At 42.7% G+C, this 19,142-nt stretch overlaps 1 protein-coding gene across 3 annotated transcripts in view; it reads left to right on the top strand.

Annotated features, from left to right (window-relative positions):
• Positions 1-19,142, top strand: part of LOC121333329 (protein spinster homolog 2-like) — a 134,446-nt gene that overhangs the window by 17,216 nt on the left and 98,088 nt on the right. For all 3 annotated transcript variants that reach the window (XR_005952270.1, XR_005952271.1, XM_041399571.1), the window contains exon 2: positions 18,956-19,021. Coding sequence is in view for 1 of the 3 variants with exons in the window: in XM_041399571.1 (XP_041255505.1) it covers positions 18,956-19,021 (66 nt within the window). In the remaining 2 variants the exon portion in view is untranslated. The remainder of the gene's footprint in view (positions 1-18,955; positions 19,022-19,142) is intronic.

Below are 19,142 nucleotides of genomic sequence, written 5' to 3' on the forward strand. Positions count from 1 at the left end.
CCCCCCACTGCCAAAGCCACCACTAACCCATGTCCCCAAATGCTATATCCTCACATCTGTTAAATCCCTCCAGGGATGGTGCCTCCACCACTGCCCTGGGCAGCTGTGCCAGGGCTGGACAGCCCTTTCAGTGAAGACATTTTTCCTAACATCCAGCTTAAACCTCTGGATGCCTGTCAGAGGGACAGAAATTATGCATTGTTTTCTTGTATTCTCCTTTAATTTGTGTTTCTATTAATCTGTGGCCTTGTTGTTGTATGTCTGGGCAAGATTTTTGAGTCAGGAATCATCATTTTTCTATTTACAAAAAATTAAGAGATAAGGTGCTGAAGTCTGATGGAAATTTACACCCTACAGATAATAATTGCCACAACCATGGCCACTGTAATGACTTGACCTTTCAATTTTGCTATGGAACTTAGAGATAAATAGCTTTTGGATGTGACAGAGTTGTATTCTGGGTTTGGAGCCTGTTTTTTTCCTGTTTGGGGAATTTTTTGTACAACCATGTGGGTTTGTGGAGCTTAGTCTTATAGTATTCAGTAACAGCTGTTTTAAGGAGAATGCCAAATCTTATAGGAGATGGCATTTGTTAAATCCTACTTCTCTAAAAATTTGGTTGGATTCTGTAAGTGCTTCCTTGGAAAGCCATGGCATGAGGCAGAGCGTGTGCTGCTGTCAGATGGAAACTAAAACACAACAAATGTTTGCTGGTGACTCAGGGAAGATTTGCCTTATGTGGAACTTCTGTGAAGCTTCTGCTTTCCTTGCTGCAGTGGAGAGGTTTTTCAGGGAATCACAGAATTGTTTAGATTGGAAAAGACCTTTAAGACCTTTAAGTCTGACTGTATTTCCAGCACTGCCAAGGTCACCATGTCACCAAGTGCCATATCTCAATTACTCCATCTACCTTTATTAACCTCCTTCCTCCAGTTCTACTTGCAAACTCATCTTGGCCCATTTTCCTAAAATTTGCTGTAAAAATAAGTACTTAAAAATTATATAAGCATGAAGTTTACTAGAAAATATGTAGCAGGGAATCAAGAAATGCTTTGCATATGTTTAAATGGTGCTTGCAGTGTGACTGCCATTAGGCTTAGACTATTTTGTTGATGCTGTTGCTCCACCACGGCAGAAATCTCATTCCAGCTGCATATGTGAAGGGTGTAAATATCAGAACTAGCAATTTTCCTCAAGCATTTTCTTTGCATTTGAATGGAGCATAGAAAAAAAAAAAGCATCCGATCTGACAAGCAAACCTGATGATAGCTCCAGGAAAGCAGTTTTTTGTTTTTGTTTTCAAAGCAATTTCTGTAGTTTTCCTCCACTTGTCTATTGCACCATTTAGCTGAATGGTGATATACTCTGCCTCCAGCACACAGCAGGAACCTTATGTCTATAGATGTTTTATGCAGACTTTTCTTTTTCATGTATCCTAGGGTGGTGTGCTTAAGGTGAATATTTTTCCTCCTATCTCCCCAAAAATGACATTAATAACAATATAAAAAGGACGAAATTATACAAAAAAGAAGGTAGGAGTAGGATGGAGTGTGTCTGCGTTTGATAAATGACTTTTTCATTTCTAACACTTGAATTTTTAACATCTAATGTCTCTTGTCACTCAGTATCTGCAGTCCTCTGGGCCCTGAGTGTACCAGAAGAGAGGGAAGAGCAGTTTGTGACCCCACATATGAGGAGGTGAATTAATGGTGTTCTCTGAAATTATAGGTCATTTAAAATGCATTAATTGCAAGAAATTTCTCAGTCTCTGCCATTGAAGATATCAAGCTGTATTTTCTTACCTGTAGCAGACACTGATAGGGACACAGCTAAGTCAAGAAAGAAACTGAAAGTCAGTTCCAGGTTGGAAAAGGCTGTGTGTGTGGTTTTAAATAATGGCCATATAAAAGTCAAACTGCTGGTCATGTTTCTGAACACAGAAGGAAAATCTGCTCTATTTGGTTTCAGTTTCAGTGTGCAAGGAGCAGCTCTGATTCCTCAGTGTCAGTTCCATCACAAAGTGGGAGCAAAATGAACAGAAGAAAAAACAAAAATGAAATCCATTGCATGACAATTGGAGTTGACATGACAGGCAAGTTTCTTCATTTTGGGAGGAGTAGCCCAGATTCCTAGTAGCAGGGAAAGAAAAAAGCTCAACTGATTTAGGGTATAATTTTTCTGAATATATAATATATATCTTGCAGTCCTAGTAAATATAGGATTTTAGGATTTGATTATACTTACATTAGAAATTTCTCATGGTTAAAACAGAGTCTCAAGGAAAGATGGATGCTAACTCTTTTCCAGCCCAACTTCTGTGCTGAATGAATGGGTGACTGTGATCCTTCTGGCTACTAGCAGCTATATGGATTAGGAGGCTGATAATTTTCCGTGTGTTTGCTACATCTGGGATTTCATGCAACAAGTGTAGCACTCTGATAAGGATTTAAAAGCAGTAGATACATGTTAGGCACTTCTCCAACCATTTCAGTTCTCTGTCCAACTTTTCCAGATCAACCAGCTATATGACAGATCCTCAAAATTGCATCTGTTTCCTTGAGGATCAGCAGGTGCCCTCCAAGCATGCCATGGGTATTTCAAGAGAGGTGTTAGTAAGAATAATTTCCTAGGCAGATTGCTGTTCCGGGTTTATATATGCATTAGCACAAATTATTTTCCCCTTGGTAACTTCTAGTTTTCTCTACATATTTTTTGATCCTTATTAAATTTAAGTCTGTGGTTGGGGATTGCAGGAGTCTGAAGAAGTATGAACAAGACTTTCAAGGTGATCTGCTTGTGAGTTTATGTTCCTTATTACCATTGCTGTAATGAATGAACAGGTGCCTCATAGAATGAGAAGTTGCACAAAGAGCAGTTTTTCATTTTTCTAAGATGGCATTGAAGATAAAGAAAGCCTATTGGTTTGTTTCCTTTCCCAAACCACTTGCATTTGGTCCTTCCTCACTTCCACTTTCTCTTCCCTGCCAAACCAGGTGGAGCAGAGGGAATGTGCAGTTTCTCAGTCATGCACAAAGCTCTTCCAGGCTTGCCAGAGAGAGGAAGAAATTGGATGACATAGATGGAATTCTCTTTTGTTTGATTTCCTTCCTCTCATTGCTGCTGTCATGAACATGTGAAAATTACCTCTAGCAAAACACTTAAGCTGAGATATAATCTGCCAAGGGAATTTGGGCATACAGTACCTGCTTAAAATAACAATAAATTAGACAGTTGGATGCCTTATTCTCAGTACAGCTTTGAAAGTCTCTGGCTTTAAGTATAATTACAAATAAGATTTAAACAATGTCATTATTTATACAAGCGGGCTATGAGTCATGAATTACATCTTTCTAAATTAATAAAAAGATTAATTTTCTCTTGTTTTCATTTCCATCATCTCCAATACCTTGCGGGGAAGAGCTTAAGGAATAAACTGCTTCTGGGGCCCTGGCTGAAAACCATGGCAGTGCGGAGGCTGCTCAGGAATGCTGCAGCTCCCTTGTGGAGTGCATCCCTCCTGGGGGCACCTGGGTGCCTGTTCAGACCTGCACACAGATCTGCTGGCTTTGGGTGGCACTCACAGCAGGGTGTTGGACTGAGTTGAAAGCGCCCTCGCTAGCTTGGCTTTGGCCTGTTTGAAAGCAGCTCTTTGTGCTGGGGCAGCTCACCTGTGCATCTTGTCAGGTCCTGGTGGATTTACCTGCCGCCCTTATGTGCTCAAACATGTTCAGTGGCACCTGTGTCTGCACCACGGTGTGTTCTGCACTTCCCTCCAGAGCAACCTCCTTGTTCACCACACAGGGACTGATGTGAGCAGTGCTCAGCAGGTGCTCTACAGCCCAGCAACCCCCTCATGCACCAGGAGGGTACTTGGAGCCAGCCATGATTCCAGCCAGTGGCAGGAGCAGGATAAAGTCTGGGACATGCCACACTTAGGCAAGATTTTAAGCCTGCTCTCCACCTCCAACATGCATGCCCCACAGCAGAATGCTTGACACAGAGTTTCTTATATCCAATAATCACTTTATCTGATGGTATCAATTTGGTGCTCAGACTTTGCAGTACTTCCTGAATCCTCAATTACTTACTGCAATTTACTTACCACACAAGCATTTTGCTGTACTATACTGTGCCTTCAATACCCAAACAGCACTGAGGCTAGTTTTCCCTTTGCTTCAGACTGGCAGTGTTTTTATTTCCTCTCCTATATATTATGCAGCGTTCTAATGGGCATACAACTCAGGTGCTTCATTTTCTGCTTACTGTCTAACTCAAGAATAAATGAACAAAAAGATTGACATTTTTCCTGAAAGAAGTGCCTTTGATACCAGTGACTGAAGTGCAGGACCAGTGTGTGGATTACTGACTATCCAGGTTCAGGACTGAGTTGCCTTTTACTTTTGAAATGGATCTTTTCTTTTTCTTCTCTCAGTGAGAAAGGAAGCTCACAGGACACCAACAGGCTTCTTCATCAAAGCTTTGCCTTTTGTGTTCCATTTGGTGGCTAAGCATATTCTTCCTGACCCCATCTCTTCAGTTTAGGTATTTCTCTGCAAAAGAAGGGTGTGGGTAGGCAGGGAAAGATTCTGTTTGCTTTATTTCAGTGTTAGTCCCTTGTGTGCAGCACCTGTGACTGATCTTGATTATCTCTGAATTTTTAACAGCTTTCTACTTGTTACATAACCTCCTGAGATAAGGAATGGGAGTTAGGGGCTACCCCAAAAGCCAACCACCACCAACTTTATGTGGTGTTTATCTTACTGAATGACTGACAGTGTTGATTAACAGAAGAGAGAGTTGTAAGAGACAAGGGATAATGCACACATTTCCAAGTTTATAGATGCAGTGGAATAATACTGCTTCTGTATGGAGAGGAGGAGCTGCTGTGGCTGACTCTGGACCTGTAAAGCAGATGGTTGTTCTGAAACAGGAAAGTCACTATGAGAGAGAATGGGGAATAGAAAATAAAAGAACTTCAGCAATTCCAATAAATGGAGACATGAATTGCAATGGAAGCAGTTTCTTTTAAACAGAGAGTATTTTGTAAGTCGGTTTCTCTCTGGATTATTCATTATTTCCCTCCTCCCTAACTGTTTTAATCCATTGGCAATTTTGGCCACACTAGAAGGAAGACTTCTTCACGATACAATACTGCTGGAGCTTTCACAGACATTTGGAGCCAGGGAAAGGAGGGTGTCCCTGCAAGATGAGCTTAATGTTTATGAAATGTGAAAGAAACCACAAAGGCAAAAGATTTTAAATATCCACCACCTCTGAAAAAGCTTGGAGATTGCTGTCTCAAGCATAAAGCCATAAAAAACCAGGGATCATTAGTTCTGTTTTTAGGAAATAACCTTTTGCTATAAACTTGCTGTGAACTGGCTTGTGGGACCTTGCCAAGGCTTTCTTTGAAAAAGATGTGGGCTTCTCTGAGCCCTGTACTGTGGTTAACTCCTGATCTAGTGATTAGCTGTCCTGACTCCAAGGTGCACCTGTCATTAAGGAATTAATGCACATTTCATGAGCAGAAGCTGAACAAATTAGAGCCTTTTGCCGTTTATAGTTAAGAGGTGAAACTCCTTCTTTAGCTGTATTGCAGTGTCTCCTGAAACAAGTGGAGGCTATGTACTTTATTTCTTCTGCTGCATTGTTAATTGCCACAAATTAAGGAGTAGGTGACTTGGTGACAGCAATTTTCAAAAATCTGACTCTTGAGAAATGAAGGGTTCAATACCACCCTATTTTTTTTTTTAACCTGAAAACTTTCTATACAAGGTGAAAGCAAGGAGTTTGTGTGTCCTGGAAAGAATGTGCAATTATTAATTTTTTCCCAGGTTCCTGTACTCATCTATTTTTTAAGCAATTCATTACTGAATACCCCAAGGGATATTTAATGAAACTTGGTATAACAATGAAGTTAGAGTTGGAACTGTATTTGTCACTGGATGATGCTGAATTTAAGTTTGGCATTCATTGAGGGGCTGCAGCATGTCCAGAGAAGGGCAGTGGAGCTGGGGAAGGGTCTGCAGAATCAGTCATATGTGGAATGGCTGAGGGAGCTGGGAAGGGGCTCAGCCTGGAGAAAAGGAGGTTCAGGAGGGACCTTTTGGCTCTGCACAACTCCTGACAGGAGGGGACAGCCAGGGGGATTGGCCTCTACTCCCAGGGAACAGGGAAAGGCGGAGAGGGAATGGCCTCAAGTTGCACCAGGGGAGACTCAGGTTGGACATGAGGAGGAATTTCCCCATGGAAAGGGTGGACAGGCATTGGAAGGAGCTGCCCAGGGAGGTGGTGGAGTCCCCATCCCTGAAGGTGTCCAAGGAATGACTGTATGTGGCACTCAGTGCTCTGGGCTGGGTGACAAGGTGGGAATCAGGCACAGGTTGGATTTCATGATCTGGGACATCTTTTCCATCCTCAGTGATTCTGGGGTCTCTGGGATGCTCTCAGCATGCTGCAGGAGGAACAAGGGTTGATCTCTGGCAGAGGAGGAAGGCAGCTCCAGGGGAGAGCAGCCCAGGCTGAGGCTTGGGGGAACTCTTGGGTCTTTCTGGGCTGTACTGCTCAGTTAGACGTGAGCTCAGCTGTACCACTGTGCCATTCCCTGTGTCCCTTTCCCATGCTGAAACAGGCAAAGATACTAACCTAAGTGAGAAATACTTGGTACTTCCTGAGACAAAATCACTGTAGAAAAGATGTTTCCATTTGCACAAGTTTTTGTTAAATACCCAAGTGCTTGTTAATATAATTTCAGTGTAATGTTTCCCACTATGACTATATTCACAGTGGTGTGTTTAGCCACAGGAAATGTTTCCTTTCCTTCAATCCTGGTCTTTCCTTCAGAGTGGCAGTAAACTTTTGGCTCCTTGTTTTGCCTCACAACAGTAAAGACACAGGCAGGCCTGTCATATCACAGACAGTGGTTACTGTGAAATCAGACCTTCAGTCAAAGGCTTTTATGTCTGCAGTATCAGAAGCTCAACAGCCTTTATCACTTACCCACCATCTACAAATAAAATTTGAACGTGGAAAGTGATTAAAATGGGTCTGCTTTACCAACAGAGAAATAAAAGCTGGCCTAAATAAGACAGACTCTCCACTAATAACAGCAACAACAATGTTCCTGTCTGGTTTTTATTTGGGATGCACATCTTATAATTAATCTTCCTTCTCCTAATTTCCCTTTCATCTGGGGCCCTTCCAAGCACTTCATGAGAACATAATAACCAAGCCCAAGTGTATCTGTGACACACATGATTATTGTTATTATCTTCATTAGGCTAATGCAGACTCTGAAATTCTGCATGATCAAGTAACATGCCAAAGGTTAAATAGTGATGTAGTGTCAGGATTGAGAACAGAGCAGCCCTGTCTCCTAATTCAGGGCTGAATTCAAGTTTTGCTCTGTTACCTAGGAGTGTGCATCACTGTCCTGTTACCATGGCCCTTCTCCTGGAGGTCCTGTGGCAGTGCAGCTTGGGAAAATCAAAAACCTTGCTATGAAGGGTGTTTTAGCTCCAGAAACCACTGCAATTTGCACTGAATAAAACACTCTATTAAAAAAGCAGGACAAGCCCTTTTTGTGCCGTGAGGACTTCCTGGTCTGTAGCCACATGCCCACACCACTGACTCCTTGCAGGTCTGGAGAAGCCCTCGCTGTCATGCTTATTTTAGTGTCTCTCTTCTCATCTGAGTACACACTCTCATGCAGGTATAAGGTTTTATCCACAGATTTTTGCTATATCAGCCATGGACCTATTGTGGAACATAGTCAATTCTTTACTAGGTCATTTTAAGAAGTTAGACCGAGGCATTTAAATATCTCCTATGATAACTCCAGAGCTGGTTTCTTTTCTTTAATAGTGCTGTGGGTAAGCTGTGGGTTCCTTAACAAGCTTTTGTGCCCTACACAGATCTTTGAATACCTGTGTGCTCTTACTAATTACCTGTACAAAGGCCCTTGCTTTGTCAGTGAGATGAATTTAAAGACACTTTGCTTAGAATAACTAATGGACAGTTGGGCACCATACTCAGTTGTGACCTGACACAGCTTGACCAGGACCCAGAATGAAATAAAAACACTCAGTGTGTTTCTGTGGGAGATAAAATGCCTGTGAGGAGTGTCACATTGCTTTGTGCTCAGGGAAAGGTGTTTTAATCTGAGGGAGATGTTGGAATGGGTAGTGATAGGAGGGCATTTCCACTCACACACAAATTGAAATAGGCCCATGGTTAGAGCTCTGCAGTGGCTACTTTAAACACTTATGACAGAAAGCTCAAGGTGGTTCCAGGAATCAGACATGGGCAGTGTGTAGGAATGTACCCCCATTCAGCCTCATCTGTGGGAAAAACATCTCCCTCAGAGCATGTGAGGATAAAACAGGACCTTTTGATTTATTTACATCATGCATAGTTGGATTCTTGCAGATCAGTGCACTTGTGATGGGAGAGTTCCCCAACTGAATACCAGGATGGAGAGAAGGAGCAGGAGGAAGGGAATATGTTGGATATGAGAAGCTGCTGTAGGGATCACAGTACTCTCCAGATCAGGGTGGGTGAGGGGACCCCAAAAGTCCTAATTATGGTGCTCTAGAGACAACAGGGAAAAGAGGTGGATGAAAGGAAGCATTGTGTTATGGTGGCCCTGGAGCAGCTTTATCCTCCCTTCTTATCCTCCATCTTATGAACACGGGCTGAGAGAGCTGGGCCTGTGTAGCCTGAAGAAGAGCAGGCTCAGGGGAGACCTTAGTGCCCCTTCCAGTGCCTAAAAGGGCTCCAAGGGTGCTGAAGAAGGACTTTGGACAAGGGCCTGCAGTGCCAGGACAAGGGGGAAGGGCTTCCCAATGCCAGAGGGAAGGGATAGATGGGATATTGGGAAGGAATTCTCCCCTGTGAGGGTGCTGAGGCCCTGGCACGGGGTGCCCAGAGCAGCTGTGGCTGCCCCATCCCTGGAAGTGCCCAAGGCCAGCTTGGATGGGGCTTGGAGCAACCTGGTCTTGTGGAAGGTGTCCCTGGCCATGGCAGTGTTTTGGAACAAGATGAGCTTTAACATCCATTCCAACCTAAACCATTCCATGATTCTTTATGCAGGCTGACAGATTCATGAACCTACCTGCCATGTTCAGCAGCAGTCTCTGGGGTGTTTAAAGCATGTGTCTAAGAGTAAAAGGCTATTCTGGATTACTAAAGTTAGGGTAAGTATTTTTAGCTGAGTCCAAAAGCTTCTTCGTCTGGAATTTTAAACAAGGTTTAGGTAGCTACTTGAAATAGTCCTTGGGTTCTTTTACTTGAAATAGGGGCCTTGGGTTCTTTTACAGATTTCCTGTTGTCTTAAAAAAGGGTGGCAGCACCAAGTTTGTATCACAGTTTTATCCAGGTTTTAATCTGTGCACGAGATGCTATGGACAATTCCAGCTTTTCCTGCTTGTGCACTTAAAGCCTCATGAGCCTATCCAGATCTAGGTCACAGGGGGAGATTTGTGTAGTGGACATAAACATTGCACAGCCACTTGTGAAAATCAGTGTGCAGGAGCACTGAAGATGTGCTCTTACAGCCCTGTACTGGCATGAAGTTGATGACAAGAGCTCTTTGTTAGCCCAGGACCATGACAGTGGATGTTTCATTCTTTGACTGAGAAATCTGACAGTCATGCTCTACAGAAACCTGCCTGGAATGTGCCTGACATTCCCTGATGGGCTGCTTTGCTCCTGGCTGCTGCTCTTCTGCAGATCACTCTGTACAAGGTACTTCTGCATCTGGCATCTCCCTTGCATTCTGTAAAACATTCTTTGTGGTAAAAAAGAATAGCAAGCTCCTTACAATTACATACAATATACCAATGTGCCCTGGACAGCTTGTGATGTTCTGAAATAGCTGCGAGGCACTGCCAAGCAGAAGCAAAATGCAAATGAGAGATGAGATGCAGTCACTTGGAAGTATGTCCAATCTGAGTGCACATTTCTACAGATTTGATAGAAATCTTCTTAACTGGAGAAATTAGCTGTCATCTGCTGTAAATCATCAGTCACTAATTACCCCAGTTCATTCAGTCTCCTGTGTCACAGAAATGTGCATAGCTGTAGGAGAAAAGGAAGTGGGTAAAAAGAGTGTGGAACTAGAGAACATTGAGGATTTCTTCCTTTCACCTTCACAACCTTGAAATTTACTTTTTTTTGTCTCTGATTTGTTTTAGTTTAACAGTTTGAATTTACTTTTATTGTTTTGAAATAAAATCAATGAGCTCCAGAGACACAACTGCTTGTACATAGAAGTGGACATAATAGCCCAGGCTTTTTGGTGGGATTTGTGTTCCCAACCTGCCTGAAAACCTCAAATCCAACAGGTGGTGTGTCAGAAGGTGTAACAGTGCAAATTCTCATGGTATGTGTGAGTGAGGTGGCAGCGAAGTGTTGTGCTTGCTTAGACTTGGGTTTAGAACTGTTAACCTCATGCCATGCACACTATTAGTTCTCAGCTTAGTGCTGATAAAATATTTGCATGTGCTATGACTGGTTCCAAGTCATTAATACCCACCTATTTACTTGATAAGGTAGTATCAAGCATTCAGTAGAATATGGTAATATGCTTCAAACGTATTTGGTTAAAATATTTACTTTTATAAAAGTAAAGGCATCAAACTGATTCTAAGAGCCCAATCATTATGTATTGTCTCTGGAACTCATAAATGCCTCTTTTCTTTCTTGATTTTATCTAGTCAGAAAACCACGAGGTTACAACTGTGAAGTCTATAGCCACATCCATACAAAGACAGCAAAAATCTCCAAAATCTCTCCAAAAAAAGAGATTTTGTAGACACTTATTTTAATTTCCTTGCAATTTGTGGCTCATGCCAGTTTCCTGACTCATCGTCACCCCAGTATGGTGATAAGCCAAGTTTTCCAATAAGGAAAACAAGGGAGCAGTGAGTCACTGACTGAATTCATATGCACTTGATTTGCTCTATCATTATCCATACTGGTTTTATTTATTTTAATTAGTTCATATACAAAGTCTCTGAGATATGTTTCACTGCATGAATTAGCTCAACTTGTTAGTCTTGTCTAAAGATTAGAAAGGCAGAAGACAAGTAGAGCTTCTGGTGGCAGGCCCAATTTTTTCTGCTAGAGTCCATGAGGAGAATGTGAATTGGGGGAGTATCTGAATTTTCTGAGATTTGAATAATTGAAATAATAACGTTATTTTTTGAGGCTTTCCTCTTTGATGTGAAAATCTGGTGAGGTTGCTGCTTAGATCTAAAATGTCCCAAGAGTAATTTTTTTTCCTCTGGTAAAGACTGTGTTTCATTCTGTGTTTGCTTTAGATAAAAACCCCCAGAAACTGGGTCTAAACTGAGTCCCAAGCTAGAGATGCTGGGAGAAAGCATTGTCTGAAAGCTGTTAATGGTTCCTATCCTTTCAGATGACTAAACCTCAGCTACTACTTCAGTTTCTGTTGGTTTTTCAGATTTGTAAGAGGTTCTGATTTTTCCCATTCTACATAAAGGAACTGTTCCAAGTCTCAATGAATAAGTTTGGTTTTAAGTTCAGGTCTAGGTGCCAATTCATTTAGTCTGTCCTTTGAGCCAAATCCTGTCACTTGTCTCTAATTGAAGTCTTCCCTTGGCTTGTGGGAGCTGCCAGGCTGATTATATAGGCTAAGCAGGAGTCTGCAAGTGAATTGAGGCAGGGTGAAATGAGGGATCTCGTAGGGAGCTGTGTCCCAGGTGGAGAGGAGAGTGAAGTGACACTGTGAGCTTCTCCTCAGATTTGGCCCATGTCATTTTTAAGTCTTGCGGCTGAGAGCTGTTGTTGCAATGGGTCATAAATGGAAAATGTTCCATGTTTTGGAATTTATTTAAGCTCTTTGTTTCATGCTGGCCAAGTATCCCATGTGCTCTATTTGACAAGGACATCCTTGCCAGCCATAGTCCTGGGAACAGACATACACTGTAATTAAGGAGATGAAGGATTTGATTAGGGTGTGGGTTTACCAATGAGGCACCCAGCATTTGGCAGCCATGCTTGCATTCAAACTCCTATTTGTTTTGTTTTGGATTTTTTTTTAAATCCCAACAAGACTGGCTGTCCTGTGCTGCCTTCCCTAGACGCCCTGACCCTGTGTTAATTATGCCTTGTGCTAATCAATTCTACACCTGATGAACTTTTTTATCTCCTCCCAGTCTTCCAGGCAATTTTGAGCTCAGACTTTGCATACCACATTACAGTGGAGTTTGTGTTAGAGAAGCCATCATTTATTACTGCCAGAGCAAGAAGCTGCTTTTTTAATATACTTCTTTTCCATGCTCTTGATTAATCACATTCCTTATTTTTTTTTCCCTGATGCTTAATTACTTGTTACATGCTATGCAGGTAAGCCAGTAGTAGCCTTTGGGAATGAATGAATAAATGAATAGCTCCGATACTTCCCCACTGATACTATAATAATGACAAAAACATTGAATGGAAAAAGTGGGTGTGACAGGTGGTGTGAGTCTCCAAGGATGACATTGGTTTTGATTCAGAATAGGAATGTCACCTCAGACAGGCATTTCTATTTCATTTCCCAAGCAGTCATGTGTGCTTTGCAGGGCTTGCAGCGCCTGTCCTTCCAAAAGCCCCCTGCAAATGCTGCTTGGAGTGAACAGCAATTCTCTGCTGTGTCCTGACAGTCCAACACCCTCATCTGAGACAAGCCTCCATCTCATCCCCTTCTGCAGGTAGTGGGAGGCTCTCAGTGCCTGCGAAGGCTGTGAACTCTCACACTTCTCTGGTGTTCTGTTAGGAAATGGCTGGAGCTTTGTCAGGGGAGGTTTATGCTGGGTATCAGGAGAGCCTTCTTTCCCCAGAGGGTGCTGAGCACTGCCCAGGCTCCCCAGGGAATGGGCACAGCCCAGCGGCTGCCAGAGCTCCAGGAGCGTTGGGACACTGCTCATAGGGATGTACAGGATGGGATTGTTTCTTCCAGGAAAATTCAGCAGGGCCAGGAGGTGGACTGGATGATTCCTATGAGATCCTTCCAGCTCAGGATATTCTCTGATTCCAGTCTGTGATTTTTAAGGAACTGTTTCATGTCCTGTGAATGACATCAGGATCCTGGCTCACTCTGATCTTCAGCTCAAGCTGCTGGGATTGTCTCTTCCCAGCGCTCTACTCTATTACTCAGGGAAACCCCTTCCAAAGGACGCTGCTGTGGGTGTTGGCAGTTGCTTTTCAGTGCTTTCTAGGTCACAAGTTTCATGCATTCCAGTGTGAACAGATCTTAGGAAACCCTTGTTTTGATTTGTCTAATTGCTGGGTTTGTTTTGTTTGTTTCTTTTTAATCCTGCAGCATTATTTCGAAACCAAAGACTGTTTCACCAGTGTGTATTGTCGTGTCATGCAACAGTGGAAACTAGTTTTGCAGAAAGAAAGTTGGTGTTTATGTCCTAAGGAAGCTCCTGTCAATGTTTTCAAGCCAGATGTCACCAGGCATTTATCAGTACTTCAAGAGCAGGCAGGGAATGCTTTCATGGCAATCCAAAGAAGGTAATACTGCATTTATATTCCAGACTTGCTAGTTCTGGCAGCAGTGGGGATTTATCTTCAGGTACAAATATCAGTAGGGCTACCACGGTGGTTTTCTGCAGCTGAATATTTAAATAGGACTCAAGTTGTGACGCTGGTGTTTAATAGCTGGTGGGTGGCTGAGCTGAAGCAGCTCGTTTGAAGCTCAGGGATCGGTGTGTGAACTGCTGCTACACCTTGGGGTTGCACTGAAGATACAATCACAGAGACTTCAGAATAAACTTCTCTCCACCTAATCTTTTCACATGTCTCTGAAGAGACAGGTGTGTTGCACCACTCCTCTGCCTCCTTAATGCTTTATTTGAAGGAGGTTGAATATGGCTGCAGGCATGAGGAAGAGCATGATGGGAGGAAGGAGGTTTGTGTCTTTAATGGATAGAAGGCCAGGCTTGGCTATCCCTGCTTGGCTACCTCCCTCTGAGGAAGCTGGTCCTGGAAGTACCAGGGACCACAGTCTGGGAAGAAAATGCCTTTGCAAGGAAGAGCGGTGGCAGCAAGAGGTAATAGAAGAAACAGTATTGTCAGTATAGAGGCTGTGCTGGCTCTCAGGAAGTTGAGAGTGTGAATCTGGGTTCCCTAAAGCGAGGTCCAGACCTGCAGTGGGGCAGGAGGGAGAGTGCTAGGGGCACACATCCTGTATCCTGTGGAAAACCACGTTCTGGTTCCATTCAAGCACTATCCTTTTTCCCCATTAAAAAATGCTTTTAAAAATTAACATGCTTTCTTAAGTAAGTAGTTATGTTGGCCAGTGGTGTTGCAGCACACACACAGTATTTAAAGAATGTGAGCTGCAGACCTGTGCCTTTCCTTCTATAGCTCTGCACTCTGTGCACAGGCCAACTCTACATTTTGCACCTGCCTTGGAAGCAATTTGAAAGCAAATAATGATGTTTTGTTTTGGTGACTGGAAAATGGGGCTGTCCCAGGGAAGCTCTAATGTGTTTTTGCTTTGAAATTGTCATTTCACTGTGGTTTGGCTAATGGACACTGTTTCTTATCATGGCAATGTATACAGGCAGCAGTATTTGGTGAAGGGCCCACATAGAATCCTGCAGCTTTTGATTTGTTGTAGCTCAGATCAGGGACACAAAACCTATCTAGGCAAGCAGCTTGCCTCATGCCTCATGTGGACCACCTACCTCCCTGTTTGAAGTGTGAACCACACGCTTCCAGGAAAATTCAGCTTTCCCGAAGTATTTCCCCTAAAACAGAGATAACCTGGGCCATTAAATGTGGATTTGCATTCCAAAAGCCTCAGAATCAGGTCTTTTACAATCACTGCTTGTGAAATGATCAATAAAAAGATCAGCAGTACCCTAGAAATCCTCTGACCCTGTAAGTGGATGAGGTCAGGCATGTCCCTCCCTATCTGTAGCACTCCATGACCTTTTATCCTCCAAATTGCTCCTCAAAGTCCTCTTCATGCCCAGTGCCCACAAAAGTCTGATAGCTGCCTTGGTGTCTGTCAGGTTCTTAGACATTAGGCCTGGTAAAAGTCCCCTAGAGATGGCTGCAGTAACCAGTCTTTGCTCTTCTGTCTGGATTCCCAGTAACTCCTGTCCCTGTGCCCATCTTGATCAGCACTCCTGGCTGGGTGCTGCCTGTGTTTCATCTCACTGAGTTCCAAATCTACATCAGCATTAACAGTGTCTGGTTCAGCTGCTGAGATGCTTTGGGAGATTGGCACCATGTTTCCTGTATGTTTGCTCAGCCCTGAAAATACAGAATGTGCTTAAGAAATAATAGGTGGGAGAACACAAGGTGCCATGTAATCATAGAGATATCCCAAATGGCCAACAGCCCTCCAGAGAGGTTCTCAGGAAGGCTGGTGCCTGCTGGCTGCTCTTGGCTATTTTGAAATCCTCCTGGGTCACAGGTATGAGCTTTAATCCAAGAAAGACTTTGCCAGCCACGTGTGGTGTCTTCACCTCTTGGATTGCATCAGGTGCTGTGAGACACAGCACTGCAAGCAATGTGGTCATTGTCTGGAGCCTGGCTCCAGCTCTCTGCCTTCCCATCATCTAGAAGCAGAAGGGAAAGTCAAAAGCTCTATCATTTTCCTGTATTCTCCCCTAGTCTATCATTGCTTAATTGTATCCCTAAATCTTATTAAATTCTGAGGTGAGTCATTGCCACAGTGAGGTGGAAGCAGAGCTGAGTGAATTCAAGAGAGGAGGAGTGTCTTCCCAGGTGAGTGGCTGAGCAGGAAAACTCCCACAGCAGAGAGCTACTATCACTTCACAGGTGTGTTGCATCATCTGCCCACTGTTGCCTCTAATTTAATGCTCTAAGCCCAAATCAAAACACCTGTAGTCCAAAGAGAATATAAAATAACTTGGAGTACGAAATCTATGCCATTTAGACATGCAGATCTCTCTTAATCATCTGAGACCTTCTTCCAAGGTCACACAGGACTTATAATTGTGGTTCTGCATTGTTCTGTTGCATTGACTCTCCACAGAACTCACTTTCCTCTCCACCACCAGGATAAAATTGTAGGATTAATCCAAGTGTCTGCATGTCTGTGTCCAAAATGTATTTCATTTGTGGCAAAATGTATTTCATTTCATTGAGTTCAGGCTTGTAAAACTCATTATGATCTGTAGTATGGTGAAACCACTGTCACTGGACAAATAACTTGTCACAAACTGGAAACTCTCCTATGCTGTTTTTTGTATAGGCACCATTATATTCCCCTCTACTTTCTGTTCTGTTTTCTCATGCAAATCCATAAGTTTGTTTTCCATCACATCTCAGGCTCCTGCTTCTCATAGCTTTTAGAAGTTTAATGTGCCTCTTTGGCTTTCTGTCATTGCTGGGAATATGTGGCTGAAGGTAGGAGAGCCACCTTTCACGGTGCTGGATGGAGCTCTTGACATGGGAGTGTATTCCCTCATGGCATACATTCCATCTAGAGGAATATATTCCATCCCCTGCTCAGCTGCAAGCAATGGGTAGGATATTTCATTTCTGTGCAGCACAACTGAGTGATGATAGGAGAGCATGGGAAAATATTGTACTCGGTATTTCCTGTCTTATTCCACATTGTTCTTGAGGATGTTGATGAGTTCATTGTCCCTAAAATTGGGATTATAGTGCCCAGGAGTTGTTTTGACTTGTTGAGCTTTGCCTGATGTGGGCTGTCTGGAACCAAGAAGTACTGGAGCACAGTACTCAGACCTGGTTAAGCTCAGTGAGATTTCTCACTGGGTGGGAGAGAAACATTTGGGTGGCATGAGAAACATTTTTTTTGTGGAAGGGTGGAACACCAAGGGGAGCACTAAGTCAGCTACACCACGGAGGGGTTTGCTGGGCAAATGCAAATTCATTTTTGCTCATTATTTGCTGCCTGGATAATGGTATCTCAGTTGTTAATGGAGCAAACTAGGAAAGCAGAGTGAAAAAATGCCAGGGAACTTTGCAAATTGAGTTTAATCTGCCATCCAAGAGAAAGCAAAGAAATTCCTGTTGAAATTGTAGTAGGCTGCAATGTTCCAAAGGAAAAGAAAGGCCAGGGCAGCACTGCCTCAGAATGGATGTAATCAGGCACTTAATCACAGAATAATTGAGGTCAGAAGTGACCTCTGGAGATCATCTATCCAAGTCCCCTGCTAAAAGCATGGTCAGCTAGAGCAGGTTGCACAGGAGCGTGTCCTGTTGGGTTTTGAGTATCTCCAGGGATGGGGAACCCACAACCTCTCTGAATGTCCAAGCTTGACCTCCCTGACAGTAAAAATTCATTTCCTTATGTTTAAATGGACTTTCCCAGATTTCAGTCGTTGTCCTTTTCCTCTTTAACTGGGCACCAGTGTGAAGAGCCTGGCTCTGCATCTACCCACTTTTATCAGTAATGACATACATTAATTAGGTTCACACCCTTCCCCACCCTCAGCCTTCTTGTTTGGGGCTAAAGAGTCTGATGAGAGAATAGGGAAGTGGGAGTTGTTGCAGGAGGTTGAGCTAATGCTTCTGGGCAGCTATTGAGGCCTAAAGCCCACCTGAATGCTGCCCTGAGTAAACAGTGATATACAAATAGTACAGAATAGCTCAAATGAGCTTTCTTGCCTTTTCTTTCCATCTCTCCATCTTCTTCTTTTCCTTTAGTATCTTTAATTTATGACTGTTCCCTTGGCATTGTCCCAGATGTCTTCTGGGAATAGTTATCTCTGGATCTTTTATCTCTCTGTGTTTGTCAATTGGTGTGATCTTGGCAGTCCCAAAAGCTAGGACATTTATGGTGAGTGATTCAGGTTGGTGCTCAGTTGATTTCTGTAACCTGCAAAGATGAGTGGAATGACTTTGGATAAAGCCTTGGACTGGAATTTGAGCTGGTGGTGAACTTCTGTGGATGTTCAGTGTGGTTAGAGAATGGTTTTCTTGTTTCTAGAAAATAAACTTGCACATCTCAGGTTTGGGGAAAACAGTGGTCAAAATAAGGAAGTCCCACATCTAAAGAGAGCAACAGCCTCAATTCCAGACCTAGGAAGTCAGATGCTGGTTATTTAGACCACTGACAAATATTCTGGCCTATGGATTTGCATCTGAGACCACTGGACCATGTACAGCTTGGCAAACCTGTGTACCCCCAAATGAGCTATTAAAGCCCTGCTGTGCATTTTCATGTTGGTTTGTTGGTTACAAGAACATGGCTGTCCCATATACCTGATGTTACACATGTCAAAATGTTTGATAAAAAAATTTTAAATCTAGTTGAATGTGTAAATACTTCAAAACCTGTTAATTTTTCTTGTGTCAATTAATGTATTGGGGTTCAAGGAAGAGAGAAGATTTAGTTTAGTTCTGCTTGTAGCTGCTTTAAATCTGAGCATCTGGTCACTTACCCACATTTACTAAGGTATTTTAAATATATTTGTTATATTGGCTTTGAAAGTAGAAACTCCCCAGAACTAGTTAAATATGAAAGCTTTCATCATTGCTATCAATCTGTCATATCTCCTCCCAGAAGAGACTTGTTAAAACTTGTCTTGGATTCAATCTGTCTTGTCAAACCATTGGAAGCACCTCAGGTGCAGAATGAGTTTCCCTGTATTTCTGTGAAATAACAGAAGTAAGAGGTCTGGATTATGAAAAAAAAAAAAAAAAACACAAAAAGAAAAGCCTGATCTTATTTAATGAGAAAGAAAAGACCAGTTACCATTCATGAGGATTTAATTCCCAGGCTCATTGTATGATATTGCATCTGCCTACCTCTGCTTTTATTGTAGTAGCCCAAAATTACTGAGTGCATGTACAGGAAAAAAAAAAAAAGTACAACCTTTAGAACTTATGTATTAAAACTGGAATTTGAAGCTTTGCTGATGCATCACAAAAGGTTTGAGTTGAATACTTATCAAAGGCTGAAGGCACTGAGCATATTCTGTTTTCCTTGTAGGTGTGTTACTAGACATCCAGCAGCACTTTGGAGTCAAAGACAGTGGGGCTGGCTTGCTGCAGACAGGTAAGAAAGAGAGTTTCTTCTCTCACTGCTCTTTGTAACATTCCATTTCTCTGATGGGTGCCTACAGATTTCTTCATTATGATGCATAGGCATACTGGTTGTGAAATCTGCTCTTAGAAAG

This window comes from Onychostruthus taczanowskii, unplaced genomic scaffold (assembly GCF_017590055.1).
Source record: "Onychostruthus taczanowskii isolate IOZ18803 unplaced genomic scaffold, ASM1759005v1 scaffold165, whole genome shotgun sequence".
NCBI classification, from domain to species: Eukaryota; Metazoa; Chordata; class Aves; order Passeriformes; family Passeridae; genus Onychostruthus; species Onychostruthus taczanowskii.